Source organism: Pistacia vera, unplaced genomic scaffold (assembly GCF_008641045.1).
Source record: "Pistacia vera cultivar Batoury unplaced genomic scaffold, PisVer_v2 Contig676, whole genome shotgun sequence".
NCBI classification, from domain to species: domain Eukaryota; kingdom Viridiplantae; phylum Streptophyta; class Magnoliopsida; order Sapindales; family Anacardiaceae; genus Pistacia; species Pistacia vera.
The window spans coordinates 523,615-539,478 of record NW_022196530.1 but is presented as its reverse complement, the minus strand read 5'-3'; the positions used below and the strand labels follow the sequence as shown (position 1 = coordinate 539,478).

At 35.8% G+C, this 15,864-nt stretch overlaps 1 protein-coding gene and 1 pseudogene across 1 annotated transcript; one reads left to right on the top strand and one right to left on the bottom strand.

Moving 5' to 3' along the window:
* Positions 1–2,552: 2,552 nt before the first annotated feature.
* On the top strand, positions 2,553–4,680 carry LOC116113242 (annotated as a pseudogene).
* Positions 4,681–8,326: 3,646 nt separating this feature from the next.
* LOC116113241 (callose synthase 7-like) lies at positions 8,327–12,481 on the bottom strand. Its single transcript, XM_031399388.1, has 5 exons — positions 12,450–12,481; positions 11,114–11,247; positions 10,816–11,045; positions 9,541–10,492; positions 8,327–8,713 (listed from the first exon to the last, which is right to left on the bottom strand). Exons 1-5 carry the CDS (start codon positions 12,479–12,481, stop codon positions 8,685–8,687), a joined length of 1,377 nt encoding a protein of 458 aa, XP_031255248.1. The 3' UTR covers positions 8,327–8,684.
* Between the last annotated feature and the right edge of the window lie 3,383 nt (positions 12,482–15,864).

Here is a 15,864-nt window from a genome sequence, read left to right as displayed (position 1 = left end):
ATTAACTTTTCATTAAATCATTTTTTATTAAAGATTAAGAATTTGTATTATAAATTTTCGTTGAAAATTTGTGTTACAATAGTACGACAAAAATATTTTTTTTGTAAAATAAAAAAATTAAATTAAATTGCTTATTTATTATAATTATAATTAGTAATAATTATTTAGTTATTTGGCGTGAGTGTGTAAGCTGGTGAGACAAAGTTTTAAAGAGGGCGAAGGTCAACAGTCAAAATTAAAAAAATAAAGGGTATACGAAAAGGAATGGAACTATTGTCAGTCAGTCAGTCGGTCAAGTCTTTCTTGGAATTTTGTTACACCTTTGGGAAATTATCATTCACATCCCTAATAGATTGTTCTATTTCTCAAGCATCCATAATGTTTGGAAAGTATTACAAATTCCTTTAAAGATTAGTTGAATAATCAAAAACCCCCTTGAGAAATTATCAAAATTATAAATATAACTAAAATTATATTCTATTTAAGGGAGATAATTTAAGTTATAATAATTTTTTTTTTTTTTAGAAATTTCAACAAAAAACTATAAATATATAAAATCATTGACACTTCATTTATAGCTATTTATACTAAATCTATTATAACCCTTGACCCCTCATTTTTTATGTTATAGATATTGATGTATTTACATAATACATACTATGTTTTTGTTGATTACAGAGGAACTTAGAAAATTTTGATTTTATGATTTAAAAAATTTGGTTAATAAAAGGGTGAGGATGAGAATTGTAAAAGAGATTGATTCTAAGACAATACATATCTGTTTTTCATGTTTCAAAAATTTCTTTAAAAAAAAAGGGGGTATATTGGGTACTATATTATTTTAATATTAATTGTTTGAAAGTTTATATAAAAACTATGAGAGGAAATTGCCTAGAATTAACCCATTTAAAAAAAAAAAAAATCTTATATTATCAAAATCCCCGTAAATTTGTTAAACAAAAGCAACTAAAATCGTGTTTACAATAAATAGGTATAATATCAAAATTTCTCATGTGTAGATCAATGATCAACTTTTGATTTTAGGTTCTAGAAGTTAACAACTGTGTTCATCTTTGATTCATACATTAAAATTTTTTAAAAATATGATAGAGATACTTTCATAATATTACTCTTCAAAGTCATTAAAAATGAAGAAAGGTAACAACATATTTAATTGTGAGAATCCCCACGATAAAAGGTTATTATAATATATCTCAAAGTTAGGATTGGCAAGAGTTGTACGATCTATCAGAGGGGTAAATGAGAAAAACCCCATGAAAATTAATCAAAGTCATCAGTCACTCCACTCCCAACAACAGCCCAACATTTTCTCATAAAACTTCCCTCCCTCGTAATTCCACGATCACCCATTTCCTTCTTCTGTCTCTTCTTCCCCAGCCCGCCACAAAAACTTACTAACTTCTTCACATTATCATTTACACCCCCAAGCTCAAATGAACCTCCCTTCATGGCTGTTCCTCCTATTTACTCCTTTCTTTCTGTTTTTACTATACCCTTTGGCCTTCTCTCAACCTTCTCCAGACCAAAACGCCACCATGATCAAACTTTCTCAGCTTTTCAACAGTTCAGCCGCAGGATGGGATGTTACAAAGCAGCCGAACCCTTGTTCGTGGAAGGAGTTAACTGCAGAGGTGGTTCCTTGATAACTGGCTTTCTTTATCTGGGTTTGGTCTCTCTGACTCTGACTTTTTGTCTGTTGTTTGCATATTAGTTTCTTGCAATCGCTTGATGTTTCTGAAAACCAGTTTAGCTCAATTCCCCATGATTTCATACAAATTGTGGAAGGATTGGTGGGCTGAAGTTCGTTGAATTTTAGCAAGAACTGGTTGCATGATTCTTTTGTTGGTTTTGATGGTTTTGTGGTGATTAGAATTCTTGGATTTGTCTTTATAGATTGAGTGGAAACATTAGTTTACTGTTTGATGAATTATTAATCTCAAAATTTTGAATGTTAGTCGCAATAATTTGAAGGGGTTATTCCTAGCAATCTTGGGAAATCTAAGGCTTTAGAGCAACTTGTGCTTTCTGTGAACCATTTCAGTGGTGAAATACCTGAAGAAATTGCAGATTATGGGAATTTGACCTTGATTGACTTAGCGTCAATGATCTGACGGGGTCTATTCCTAATAGAATTGGAGAACTTGCAAACTGGAAGTTCTAATCCTCTCTGAGAATAATTAAATGGTGGAATTCCAACAAACCTTTCCAGTTATCGACCCTGTCGCGTTTTGCAGCCAATCAGAACAATTTTAGTGGTTCAATTCCTGATGGACTCACAAGATATGTGAAGAATTTAGATCTTAGTTACAATACTTGACAGGGTCTATTCCAGGAGACCTTTTGTCATTTAAAAATTTGCAGACTGTGGATTTGTCTATAATTTGCTAAGTGGTTCGGTACCTGATAATATGTCTCCAAGCTTGGTCATTTTGAGATTAGGAAGCAATTCACTCAATGGTGTGATCCCTTCGGCAATTTTGCAACTCTAAAAAATTGATTACTTGGAGCTGGACAACAATAGCTTCACTGGAATGATACCTTCAGAATTGGGTGATTGCCAAACTTTGACGCTGTTGAACTTGGCTCAGAATAAACTGAATGGTTCATTGCCGGTACGATTGGGTAATCTCAGCCATCTTCAAGTCATGAAGCTTCAACTCAACAACCTGAGTGGAGATATCCCTATTCAGTTTTCGCAGCTAAAGAAGTTGTCTCAATTAAACATTAGCTGGAATTCGCTGACTGGTTCATACCTACTTCCTTTTCCAACTTGCAAGGGCTTACAAACTTGAACTTACAACACAACTATCTCAGTGGCCCCATACCCGACTCTATTAGGAACATGATTCTTTATAGAACTCCAACTTGGAGAAAATCAGCTACATGGCCTAATTCCATCGTTGCCAGTGAAATTGCAGATTGCTTTGAATCTGAGCGCAATCTCTTTGAGGATCTATCCCAAAAGCCTTTCTAGCCTGACTGGTTTAGAAGTTTTAGATCTCTCAAACAACAGTTGTCCGGTGAGATTCCTGATTTTTTGACTCAAATGCCAACCCTGACGCAGTTAATTCTTTCTCATAATCAGTTTTCAGAATTGTTCCGAAGTTTAGCTCACATGTTTCGGTCAATGCAAGTGACCGAACCTCAACCTGCACCAGCACCAGCACCAAACACTTCCTCACCACTGGCAAAGAGAAATAAATCAGTTGCTGTGCCAATTGTTATTGCCCTGCGGCCGCTGTTCTTGCTGTTGCGGTGTCACAAGCATTGCTCTATTATTTCAAGACCTTTTACCGGGTTAATGATGAGCATTGCAAGTTGGAGAAGATCTTCCTTTTCCCCAGGTCATCCAAGCAATCTTTTGACAGCAAACGGAATCCACAAATCAAATATCTCCTTCCCGAAGCCATGGAAGCTGTTGCTGATCCATTGACATTGTGCTGAAAACTAGGATGTCAGTCTATTACAAAGCAATCATGCCATCCAGTGATCTACTTCATTAAGAAGCTTAACTGAGTGACAAGATATTCCAGTGGGGAGCCATGATAAATTATCCAAGAGTTAGAGGTCTTGGGGACTGAGCAATTCAAATGTCATGACTCCTTTGGCTTACGTGTTGACTGCAGATAGTGCTTATCTGTTCTATGAAATGCTCAAGGGCACCCTTTTTGATGTTCTTCACGGCAGTGTTGGAAATGCTTTAGATTGGGCGAGCCGTTACAGTATAGCCAGGAATAGCTCAGGGTATAGCTTTTCTACATGGATGGACCTCAAGTCAATTCTCCTCCTTGATCTATCAGTAGGAACATTATGCTGAAGTCGTGAAAGAGCCGCAAGTTGGAGACATTGAACTCTGCAAAGTGATTGACCCCTCAAAGAGCACTGGCACCTCTCCATGGTTGCTGGTTCTGCGGTCGTTATATTCCTCCTGGTAACCTCTTTCTACTGATTTTATAGTCAATAATTTCTCAAATTATGTTCGCTTTTACATTCATCTGGTCTTGCTGCACATATGACCTATTCATAAAATCTTCAGAAATATCTGGAATTCAAAAATATATTCCTTAGTTTTTTAGATAATTCCTTGGTTACAAATTACAATGCATGTTTCCTTCTGATATGCATCATAATTTCATACTCAAAACTGCTCCTGATTTATTCAGTTGTATCTTCAATAATTTTCTCAAATTAATCATTGGCCTCCACCGATCATATATCTTCACAGATGATTCCAAAATTTCTGTTAAAGCCTTTGAGGTCTCTCTTTTGGTCATTGCAGAGTACGCTTACACAAGAGAGTAACAATGGCTGGGAACGTTTACAGTTTCGGGGTTGTTCTCCTGGAGTTGCTAACAGGAAACCTGCAGTTTGTGAGGGCACTGAGTTAGCCAAATTGGTACTAGCAACTCAGCACAGCGTGATAAATGGGATCACATCCTTGATTTTACTGTCAGCAGAACATCACTAGTTGTCCAAACCGATGCTTGCAGTCCTCAAGGTTGCCATTGCATGTGTTATGTATCCCCTGAAGCAAGGCCAAAGATGAAGAGCGTGCTGCGGATGCTCCTGAATGCAAGATAAACCTTTGGTGAGAAGAAAATGGGACACTCCACACTCGACAACACAAGATAGAGCCTTTTGCTTCCTGAGTTAAAGCAAATTGGAGTTAGAATTAGCATTATATAATATACGTAAGATGGTTTTCTGATTTTTTGATCCCATGTTTCCATTATATATGTACAATAATAGCTTTTAGCCATACAAAGAATGCTTTCCTGTAAGCCAATCTGCATGTAAAACAAGGTTCTGAAACCCGGACCGACCGCGTTCGAACCGTTCGGACCACCACCCGCTGCATTTCCGTTTGAAGAGAGTAATAACCGGGATTTGCCAAAACCTTTTCAACCGCGGTTGAACCGTCGCACTGTACAAACCGACGGTCCAACTGTTATTTAAAAAAATTTCCGGTCCACACATTTCCGTTTAACACATGAAAATGAAATAAAAAAAAAAAATTTAAATTCAAAACAATCACATGCACACATATAAAAGTCAAACTGTTGTCAGACTCAAACCAAACCCTCAAAATACTTTTATTAAAAAACACATTCTTTTTACTTTTGGCTACAGAACACTGAAGTCTGATACAGAGCCGTCGCCTTCTTCCTTCATTTTTTCACTTTTTCTTGGTTTGCCGTTTGCTGCTGCTGCCATTCACGATCTCCTCCAGTCTAGTCCTCCTCTTCGTGTCCTCCATCGAGATCTCAACATTCTTTTACTTTTGGCTACAGATACACTGATACAGAGCCGTCGCCTCTTCCTTCAATTTTTCACTTTTTCTTCTGGTTTGTCGTTTGCTGCTGCCATCACGATCTCTTCCAGTCTAGTCCTCCTCTTCGTGCCTCCATTCAAGATCCCAGAAGCAATGTCAAATCTCCTCAAGCTTCAGCTAAGCTTCAGCGCCTCACGTCTTCACTCTTCAGTCTTCAAGTCTTCGGTCTGCAGTCTGCTCTATTCTGCTTCAGCGCTTCATTCTTCAACTTCCAGTCTTCTAGTCTTCAACGTGAACTCTTCATCATCACCATCTCCATTGCTGATCTGCCGGATAAGTCATTTCAGCTCAGATTTCAGCTTCAGCCTTCACATCTGCTGCCGTCTGCCGCCGTCTGCTGCCATCTACGAGCTGCCATTTGCCGTGACCTTCTATTGAATTTTTTTGTGATTGGGTTGGTGGAATGGATTGATATTATGTAATTTTATATGTTGGTTGGTGGATTGGTAGGTATTTTGATATTTTGTAATTTTGATGGTTGGCCGTTTGTGGATTCATATTTGATAATTGATGATATTACTTTGTAATGACTTTAAGTCTTTAATATTGTTTGAAACTTTAGAGTTTAGACTTTAGACTTGAGGATTGAATTTGTAAACTTTAACTATCAAACTTTGATGGTTTTATTATTGTTGTAGCCTAGGGTTGGTTTGATGGTTTTTAAAGTTTAAATTTTAATTAGATGGAGAAATTATTGTTGTAGAGTTGGTTTGATGGTTTTTAAACTTTAATTAGATAAAGAAATTATTGTTGTAGGGTTGTTTTTTATGGTTTTTAAACTTTAATTAGATAGAAAATTTGAATTTTTTGGCTTTTTTTACATTTTTTCTTATTTCAGCATGCTGATATCAGCATGACATTATGCTAATGTCATCATGCTGACATCACCGGTCTGACCGACCGGTCGGACTGGTCAAACCGTTCGAACCGGGAACCGACCGTTTGGTCGGGTCGGCTTCCGGTCCGGTTTTCAGAACATTGATGTAAAATGGGTTTTTTTTGGTATATTAAAGAATTCTATCTAAGATCCTGTGGAATTCACAAGATCATTTTTACCTCTGAAATAAAAAGGTTAAAATTGATCGTTTATTTTTCATTGAGATTAATGGAAATGAAGAAACATAAAAATGCATATAACTATATAACAATCATAAAAATTATTTAATCTCACTATTATACTTTATGAAAAAAAGTTTAGAATCTGATCTAGACCAATCTTAGTTCTAAAAACAAAAAAATTAAATTAAAAATCCATTTCACGAATTTGCTTTATATTTTCATGCAAACGTACTCATTTAAAACACATCCCACAAGGACTCAAGATTTATAAAGTGATTTACATTCTCATACGTTATAGCCCGTTAGATGTAACAAATTAACAATATATCGAAAGTTTTTAATATGTTTTATAATTTGAGAATTGGAAAAACAAAAAAAAAAAAATATTCTAAAAGCACCTCCATTTATCATGTATAAATATATTGTTAATCGTATTTGGGGGTCAATTAATCATTGACTTAGAAAATTTAAGTTGATTCAAAAGAGTTACCTTTTGAAATAATGACAATCACAAAAAAAAAATAAATAAATAAATAAATAAAAAATGGAGGGGGACAATACGTTTAATTAAAGTGTAGGTTTTAAAATAAATTTGCCATAATCAATTTACTTAAAATAATGGATGTGAAGTTGAAGCCTGAGCTGGTTTCTCTTGTCTCTTGGTATTCATAAAATCTTAGAAGCAACAACACTCCTGACATAGACAGCCATAATTCACTCTGTTTTAAAAAGGGCATCGGACCAGGACTGGCAGCTTCTCCGATCCTGTTCAGGTCTTAGAGGGGTTTTTGCAATATTTCAAAATTATGAAGGTTACTTTGTAAATTTATAGGGGTGTTTTGGAGATATCTCAAAAGTTTAGGAATTAGTTGAATTTTTTTGGGGGCATTTTTGAAATAAATAAAAATTTTAGGGACTAATTATTTTTAGGGTTTTTGTAATATATTAAAATTTAAAGGATTAATATGTAATTTTTTAAAAATAAAATTATTGCTAATGTCATCGGTCTAACCTGTTGGACTGGTTGACCCATGACCTAAGCAGTAAAATGGATTACATTTCGGTCCGAGTTTTAAAACAATGATAATTCATCAAATAATTTAGAGTAAAGAACTTTTTCCCACCGTTCTCACACAAAAAGTTTTAAAATACTGCTTTCCCATCCAAAGTTAATATTCCGTTACTACCCAAAACTGATTCTGACGACGAAAATTCTCTCTGTCAGTACCATTTGAACCTTCGGTTTTCTCTTTACAAAACCCCTCTCACTCTAGCACTTGGGTTTTCATCGATTGCCGACCATCACGAATCTAGGGTTTCCTATTCTTCGTTGATTTTCGACTGATCCTGACAACGAATATTCAATCGGTCATCACCATTCAATCCACCAACCTCACTCTATAAAAACCCTCTTACCCTAGCTTTTGATAACTCATTGAACGCTGACTGAGAAAATGAAATATATTTTACGTATTAACGAAATATAAATAATAAGTAAGAAGTGATATTTTAAAACCTTTTGGATGAAAAAGTGTCACTAAGGCAAACCTTGGGTGGGAAAAAGCCGTCTACTCAATAATTTACAATAAATAATTAATTAATTTACTTATAAAATTATAATAACATATTTGAAGAACACTTTCGCGAGGGAGTATCAGTATTCAGTACTCAGCAGTACCAAAAACTTGCTAAAGCATTAGCTGGTTCCTCATTGTTTAGTATTCATTTAAATCATCGAGATCGAGTCTTTTTTTTTTTAAATACATTTTCGAGTATTTCCAGAATTAACGAATATGTAAATCTATCCATCCTTGCTACTACGCCACACCAAAAATCTACGCAGTAGCAAGAACAAAGCCATAGGCAGCTTCGCCATAATATCATAATTCAACAATATTCAAAATTTTAAGCATCCTGAAATATGATATTTTTTATTGTTTCTCAGCCGCAAGATACATATAAAAAATTGTAACGATTGGTTCAACCTTACAGAGACAATAAGCTCAAACCCATATACTAAGAAGTGGAAGAACTCTTAACTGTGAAATGCTAAAACATTCTCTTGGATTCTGCATACTTACCTTTTCCCCCAGCAAGAATCTTAGAGATCTGGAGATCTCTAACAAATGCTTATTTGAAAAGCAGGCGAGTTTGCAACGCTGATACACTTGGGAACCATGACAAAATGGCAATAGGAGCAAAAATTACCAGTCCCATCGCATAGTCATAAGCTTGAGCAAGCTCTTTTATTGATTCCCATAATCCCAACGCTTTAAACAATGGCCGGCACACTTGCGCTATCTGCGAAGAGCAAAACAAAATAAAATGATGGTTAGTATGTTCCCAAATTTCTCGCAAAAAGTTTTATAGCTCGTCAGCTAAAGAAATAATCAAAATCTTGTAATTTCTGGGAAAAGAAAACAGCAAGGATTAAGGAACGATATTTCAAAATACATTAAATGTTCAATGCAGGAAAAATTCAAACTTTGGAAATAATCAGATTTGTATTTGAGCAGGAATATAGAAGTAGTTCTGGAGATAAAAAAAGGGTTATTTGTTTCAAAGGGTTAAATATCAACCTTTTTCATTACATGCACTTGAGAGTTGGGACAGCAAGATATTGCTTAATTTGGAACATTTTAATTAAAAAAAATGGGTAATCTGAAACGCTGTCCCAGTTTATAACTTAATTGACAATATCTGGAATATACTTCTTAAATCTTTCGATGTTTAAACTTACCAAAATAAGCGCCCACCCTGTGGGAATGAAAGCAAGGAAACAAGCAAATAAATCTGATACGGTGAGTCCAAAGTTGACAAATAAGACAGCCATGCCTACCGCAAGATAAAGGGTTATAAATGCCTTGAGACTCATGACTATCAATGGGAAGTTGATAAGTATTCTTCTACAAATGGACATCATCTAATAGCAACAAAAGAAACAACCAAATGATAAGTACACTTCAACAAAACTTTTAACAAAGGGTTTATGATTAACTAGCACTAATAACAACTAAATCGTTTAGCTCTTCTAGAACACTTTCAATAAATTTGACAGATGATTTAATCACCTTCTTTAATCTACCTCAAATCATGATTCTTTCAGTAATGTGAGAATCATTGCATACCTTTAAAACAAGAAGCACAGATACTGGAACTATCCAAGAGATTCCATAAACCTATGAAGAATGGAAGTATATAATAAAAATGGCAGAATGCTTCACGAAAATATAACTCACAGACCAATAAGCAAACCATATTATTGAAAGAAACAAACCATACCAGTAAACTCTTGTTGTGTTTAGCTATATCAAGGTAGTAGACAATTCCATATTGATAAATGAAGTTGCGAAATACAAGGATAATCTCAAGAATCCTTCCCCTTATAGTTGTGCCTCTGAGGTGTTCTTGTTCTGCATTCCACCACGATTCCCAGCTTTTATCAATCTGGGTCCCAATATCACCGGGATTTCCCATCCACTTCTTCCAATCTGTCCAATCATCTATTGTTTTTCGCATGTCAAAACCAGATGGATTGAACAAAAAAGGAGCATACAACCAGGAACCAACTAGAAACCACATTGAGAATATGATAAATGAGTAAAGATTTGAATTTCGATATGATTCCCCATAAAGTTCATACAGGACCAATAGTATAACGAGCTCCAATGCCTTCACAAAGTGACTTCGGGAGTACAATCTATAGTTTTCAGAAAACTTTGCATGAACAGAAACAAAGCCAAGACCAGTAGCTTGATAGTTAGAACCTCCATGCAGGATTGTTCTGCCATAATGATGTGCTTTCGTTCCAAGCTGGAACGTAAAGAAAACAGATGCCAATTGCAGCTGCATAATGATAAAATCACAAAAAGCAGCACGAAATCCTTTTTCCAGGCCAATCTCCAGAACCATTGGAAGCATTGACAACAAGCCAAGCTGATTGACAGATTGGACAGCCAAAGCTTCTTCGAGGGCCTTGCTTTGATGTATGGTTGTTATACCAAGAATATATCTTTCAGCACCACTCATAACCAGGTATATATGTCCATATAAGAATACGTATATGGTTAGCATGGTCACCTGAGAAAACATCACATATTAATTGAATTGAGCATTATCCATATACTCCAATTTACACAGTTTTAGTAGTATTGCTTGAGAAAACATGTCTTGTAACTAGGACTAGCCTAGAGCCTGTTGATATCTGTATACCCTTTCTATAAGTGACAAAACTTAAAATTCAATTAACTTGGATCATATATTTATGTTTTGTTCTAAGAAATTATATATGTAAGATATTGGTTGCCTCAACAAGCAGTTGGTCTAAACAAAATATAAACCCTAAATATACTGACTGGCATTGCTAAAAAATGTAAACAATGAAACAAGTGTGGTTAACATACCATGCTACTAAAGTAGAATCCAACCGTTGAAAAATAGAATGAAAGCATTCTATAGAAGTCAAACGAGTGCCCAAGCCGATAAACATCACGGCTAAGTGTCTGCTCTCCATTTCCGTTAGCAACCTTTGCCTCAAATAATGATATCTGATTCATTCCCACACCACGCCCCTTGCCTACTTGGATATATTCACGATGTACTATATTACCCCCCCGCAAAGTTGAATTAAACCCTGTAGATTTCAACACAATTAGCTACAAATTACACAAAGAAGTTTGTGTATTCTGATGAAGTTTTTACCTGCAAATATGTCCTGGCTTAAGTTGATTATCTTTGAAGCTTTACTAATGCCACCCCTTGTTATGTGAAAGATTCGATCAAATATATCAGGATGACCATAATGAAACCTTACCCTGGAAATATAGAATGGAAAACTTAATGAAAACTCATGATAATAAGATAGAAAATAAGTCAGTTAGTACAAAACTTAGACGGACATAAAAGATGGACTTTAAACAATCATTGACATATTTGGCAGCTGGATTCAAAGGATAGCAAATGAGAGAAGATGTTAATCACCAACAAAGTAACAGACAAGAAAAAAGAAAAAAAATTACAAATTTCTTAACACATCATAACTCAAATGGTTCACATCAAGTATATTTGAATTAAACAAATAATTCAATCATATGATTGAATATGTTATTACATGCAATTTCCTCATTTTCTATAAGAGGTAAAGCGGATCAAGTGACACTGCCAAGATGGCTTTGATGGTCACTTAGAAATTAGTTATTTTAGGGTTAGAAGTGCAGTACAGAGGTTTCAGAGTTATCGGAAGAAGAAAGGTGTTATCTGGTATTTTTCAAAGGCAAATAGATTACGGTTTAGACAGTGAACAAAATATAGAGAATTTTATTACAATATAATTTGGCTTTATCCATGCTCATGTTCTGGTAGATAAGTCTCTTTCCCCAAAATTTCCCTTTCATTTCATGACCTTTATTATGCCTCATATTTATTGCAATGTCTACTAATGTAGAAACAATAGAGTACATTTTACATCATAAGATACTAATCATGATTCTCAAATATTGGTTGCTACTTAATATGTCCGCACCATTTTTACTCTTCAATACTATTTTTTTAAACTTTTAACTGACCTAAATTGCAATTTAAGCACTTAGCTAGTCATGTAAGAGGAATTTACTCGTAGGGTGTGTTTGACATTGGACTTGCTACAGATGTATATTTGGTAGTTATAGGTTTTATATATATTTAGAAGTTAATTTCCAGGATTATAAGGATCACATTGATATTGCATCCTAATATAGATTGATCACATACCTATTTAGAATACTACAAGTGTATAGATATATATATGTATTCTTTTTCTCTATGAAAAAGACAAGTGGAATATTCATTCTTAATACTTGTTATATGATATCAGAGCCAATAAAAAAAGGTGATTAGAGTTTGGGTTTCAAATTGAGAACACCATGTTAGAGTGAGATTTGTTCGACACCACCGCCCTAGGAAGATTCAGAAGCCGCCGATCGGCAAAACCTTGAGTTCCGACAATCAGAATCTCCGTGCATGAGCCCCACGCGCCACCCAAAGCTCCGGTCACCAGTACCATGCGCCGGTGCGTGAGCGCACGTCCACCATTGACGTCTCCTCCAGTTCTCTTCGTCTGCTTCGTCGACACTTGTACAGCAGATTTTTGTGCTGGGCTTTGGTAATATCTTACTGGTTACTGTTGTCCTTCGTTTGTTTATTGGATTTTTCCTGTGCTTTGGTCTCTGGTTGGTTGTGGCTGTTGATTGATTTGGTGTGTCGCTGAGGTTTGGTTAATTTGCTTTGTTTTAACCGTTTGTTGGTGTACATTGGGATTATTGTTTGTTTAAGACATGTTTGATACAAAGCTAATGGTAGAAATGATACCGACAATGTTGAAAATTACAGAACATAAGCTCATTAGTATAACTAATTACCATGATTGGCGTACAACTGTTAGACTGTATTTGCGGAGTATTGATAAAGATGATCATATGACTGATGATCCACCTAAGGATGATTCGAAAAAGACATGGCTCCGAGATGATGCTCGGTTGATTCTACAAATACGGAACTCTATTGACGGTGAGGTACTTGACCTAATTAATCATTGTGAGTTTATTAAAGAACTGATGGATTATTTGGAGTTTCTGTATTCTGGAAAAGGGAATGTTTCTCATATTTATGAAGTATGTAAGGCATTCTACCGTGCAGAGAAACAAGATAAGTCTCTTACAGCTTATTTTATGGAGTTTAAGAAGACTTATGAAGTGTTGAACATGTTGTTACCTTTCAGTGTTGATGTAAAGGTTCAACAAAAACAATGGGAGCAAATGGTAGTCATGAGTTTTCTTGCAGGTCTTCCTTCTGAATTTGAGACTGCTAAGTCTCAGGTTCTAACCAGTCCAGAGATCTCTTCGTTGCAGGATGTCTTTAGTAGGGTACTTCGCACATAAGGTACCCCACCGGTTCAGTTCAGTGGTGCTCTCATCGGTCAAAAGAATGACTATGAATCTGGGCGATCACAATTTGGAAATAGCAACAAAAGAGGGGGGTCAAATAGTAATATGGGAGGAATTGTGTGTCACTATTGCCATAAGCCAGGACACATGAAGCGTGCTTATAGAAAGCTTCAGAACAGAACTAAAAGAAATCCCCCTGCCCATGTTGCATCCACCAATGATACTTCTGATCAGTCAGTTCTCATCTCTGCAGATGAATTTGCCAAGTTATCATTGTACCAGGAATCATTAAAAGCTTCATCTACTCTTGTCACGGCTATGGCCGACTCAGGTAAGCCAAATACATGTCTCCTTACCTCATCCTCCAAATTCATCATTGACTCTGGTGCAACAGATCACATGTCAAGTAATCTCAGTTTCTTTGCTACTTATCAATCAAAAACCCTTTCAAATGTGACTTTAGCAGACGGGTCACCATCGTACGTTCTTAGGTCTGGCACAGTTACCCCTACCCCACAGTTTCCCTTGTCAAATGTCTTACATTTACCAAATTTTTCTTTCAATTTAATTTCTATTAACCAACTTACTCGTGCTCTTAACTGTTGTGTTTTATTCTTTCCCGATTATTGCTTGTTTCAGGATCTTACGACGAAAAAAATTATTGGTAAAGGACATGAATCTGGAGGTTTATATATTCTTGACAAACCAAAATCTACACGTCGCTTGTTCTAGTGTTGTATCCTGGTTTCAAGCACATTGTCGTTTGGGCCATCCATCTCTTCCTTCACTGAAAAAATTGTCCTCAGTTTAATAAAGTGTCTACATTAGAGTGTCAGTCATGTCAGTTTGCTAAACATCGTCGTGTCAATTCCAGTCCTAGAGTCAATAAAAGAGCTAACTCTCCCTTTGAATTAGTTCACTCTGATGTTTGGGGTCCCTATCCAGTTCTGTCTAAAACTAGTTTTAGATATTTGGTTACATTTGTGGAGGATTACTCTCGTATGACTTGGTTATTCTTAATGAAAAATCGCTCTAATTTGTTTTCTTATTTTTGTACTTTTTGTGCTGAGATTAAAACTCAATTCAATGTTTCTATTCATACGTTGCGCAATGATAATGCAAAAAAATATATGTCAATTTCTTTTCAAAATTACATGACTCAAAACGGCATTCTTCATCAAACTTCATATGTTGATACTCTATCTCAAAACGGAATAGCAAAACGGAAAAACAGACATCTTCTTGAAATTGTCAGAGCCTTATTATTCCAAATGAATGTTCCTAAACCATTCTGGGTTGATGCAGTTTCCACCGCCTGCTCCTCGATTAACCACATGCCATCTTCTGTTCTTCATGGTGAGACCCCGTACAATATTCTTTTTCCTAACAAAGCATTATTTCCTCTTGAACCTAGGATATTTGGTAGCACTTGCTTTGTTCGAGATGTTCGACAGTCAATCACTAAATTAGATCCCAAGTCATTAAAATGTGTACTTCTTGGTTATTCTCGATTTCAGAAAGGATATCGATGCTATTGTCCAAGTCTTAATAAGTATCTTGTTTCCATTGATGTTGCCTTTCTAGAAGAAACACCATACTTTCCATCTTCTCCTGTAGATCGTCAGAAGGATGATGATGATGATGATTTGTTAGTTTATACCTTCACCACCCCTACACCTATATCTGAACCAGCTCCTGTCTTTGACCCCATCACTATTCTTGCGCTTCCCGCATCTGCTTCTATCTCTAATCTTGCTCCTGTCAAAGTCTACTCTCGTCGTCCACCTCCTCTTGCTTCATGTCCGACACCAACTTCTTCGTCATCAGATCCTGTTTCAAGGGATGATCTTCCTATTGCATTGCGAAAAGATTAACGGCAGTGTACTTATCCTGTTTCTTCTTTTGTTTCTTATGATCATTTGTCACCTTCATCATGCTCCTTTATTGCTTCCTTTGATTCTATTACTATCCCTAAAACTGTTCATGAAGCTCTTTCTCATCCTGGTTGGCATAATGCGATGATAGAGGAGATGAATGCCTTAGATGACAATGGTACTTGGGAATTGGTAGATTTACCTTTAGGGAAACAGGTTATTGGATGCAAATGGGTGTTTACTGTTAAATTTAATCCATATGGATCAGTTGCTCGAATAAAAGCTCGTCTGGTTGCTAAAGGATATACTTAGACCTACGGAGTTGATTATTCTGATACTTTTTCCTCTGTTGCTAAGTTTACCTCTATTCGGCTGTTTATCTCTATGACAACTATTTATGATTGGCCTTTGCATCAACTAGACATCAAAAATGTTTTTCTTCACGGAGATCTTCAGGAAGAGGTATATATGGAGCAACCTCCTGGGTTTGTTGCTCAGGGTGAGTATAGGAAAGTATGTTATCTTCGCAAATCTCTGCATGGTTTAAAACAGAGTTCTCGTGCTTGGTTTGGAAAGTTTAGTCAGGTTGTTGAGAGATTTGGTATGCTGAAATGTAAAACTAACCATTCTGTTTTCTACAAACGATCTGCAACTAACA

Bases quoted from the DNA above. Each gene is read 5' to 3' on its own strand.
- LOC116113241 (XM_031399388.1), bottom strand. From the start codon at position 12,481: ATGGTGGACGTGCGCTCACGCACCGGCGCATG. The intron at 11,046-11,113 runs GTAAAAACTTCA...TGAAATCTACAG, and splicing joins AAGCCAGGACATATTTGCAG to GGTTTAATTCAACTTTGCGG. The intron at 10,493-10,815 runs GTATGTTAACCA...ATGTTTTCTCAG, and splicing joins GATTCTACTTTAGTAGCATG to GTGACCATGCTAACCATATA.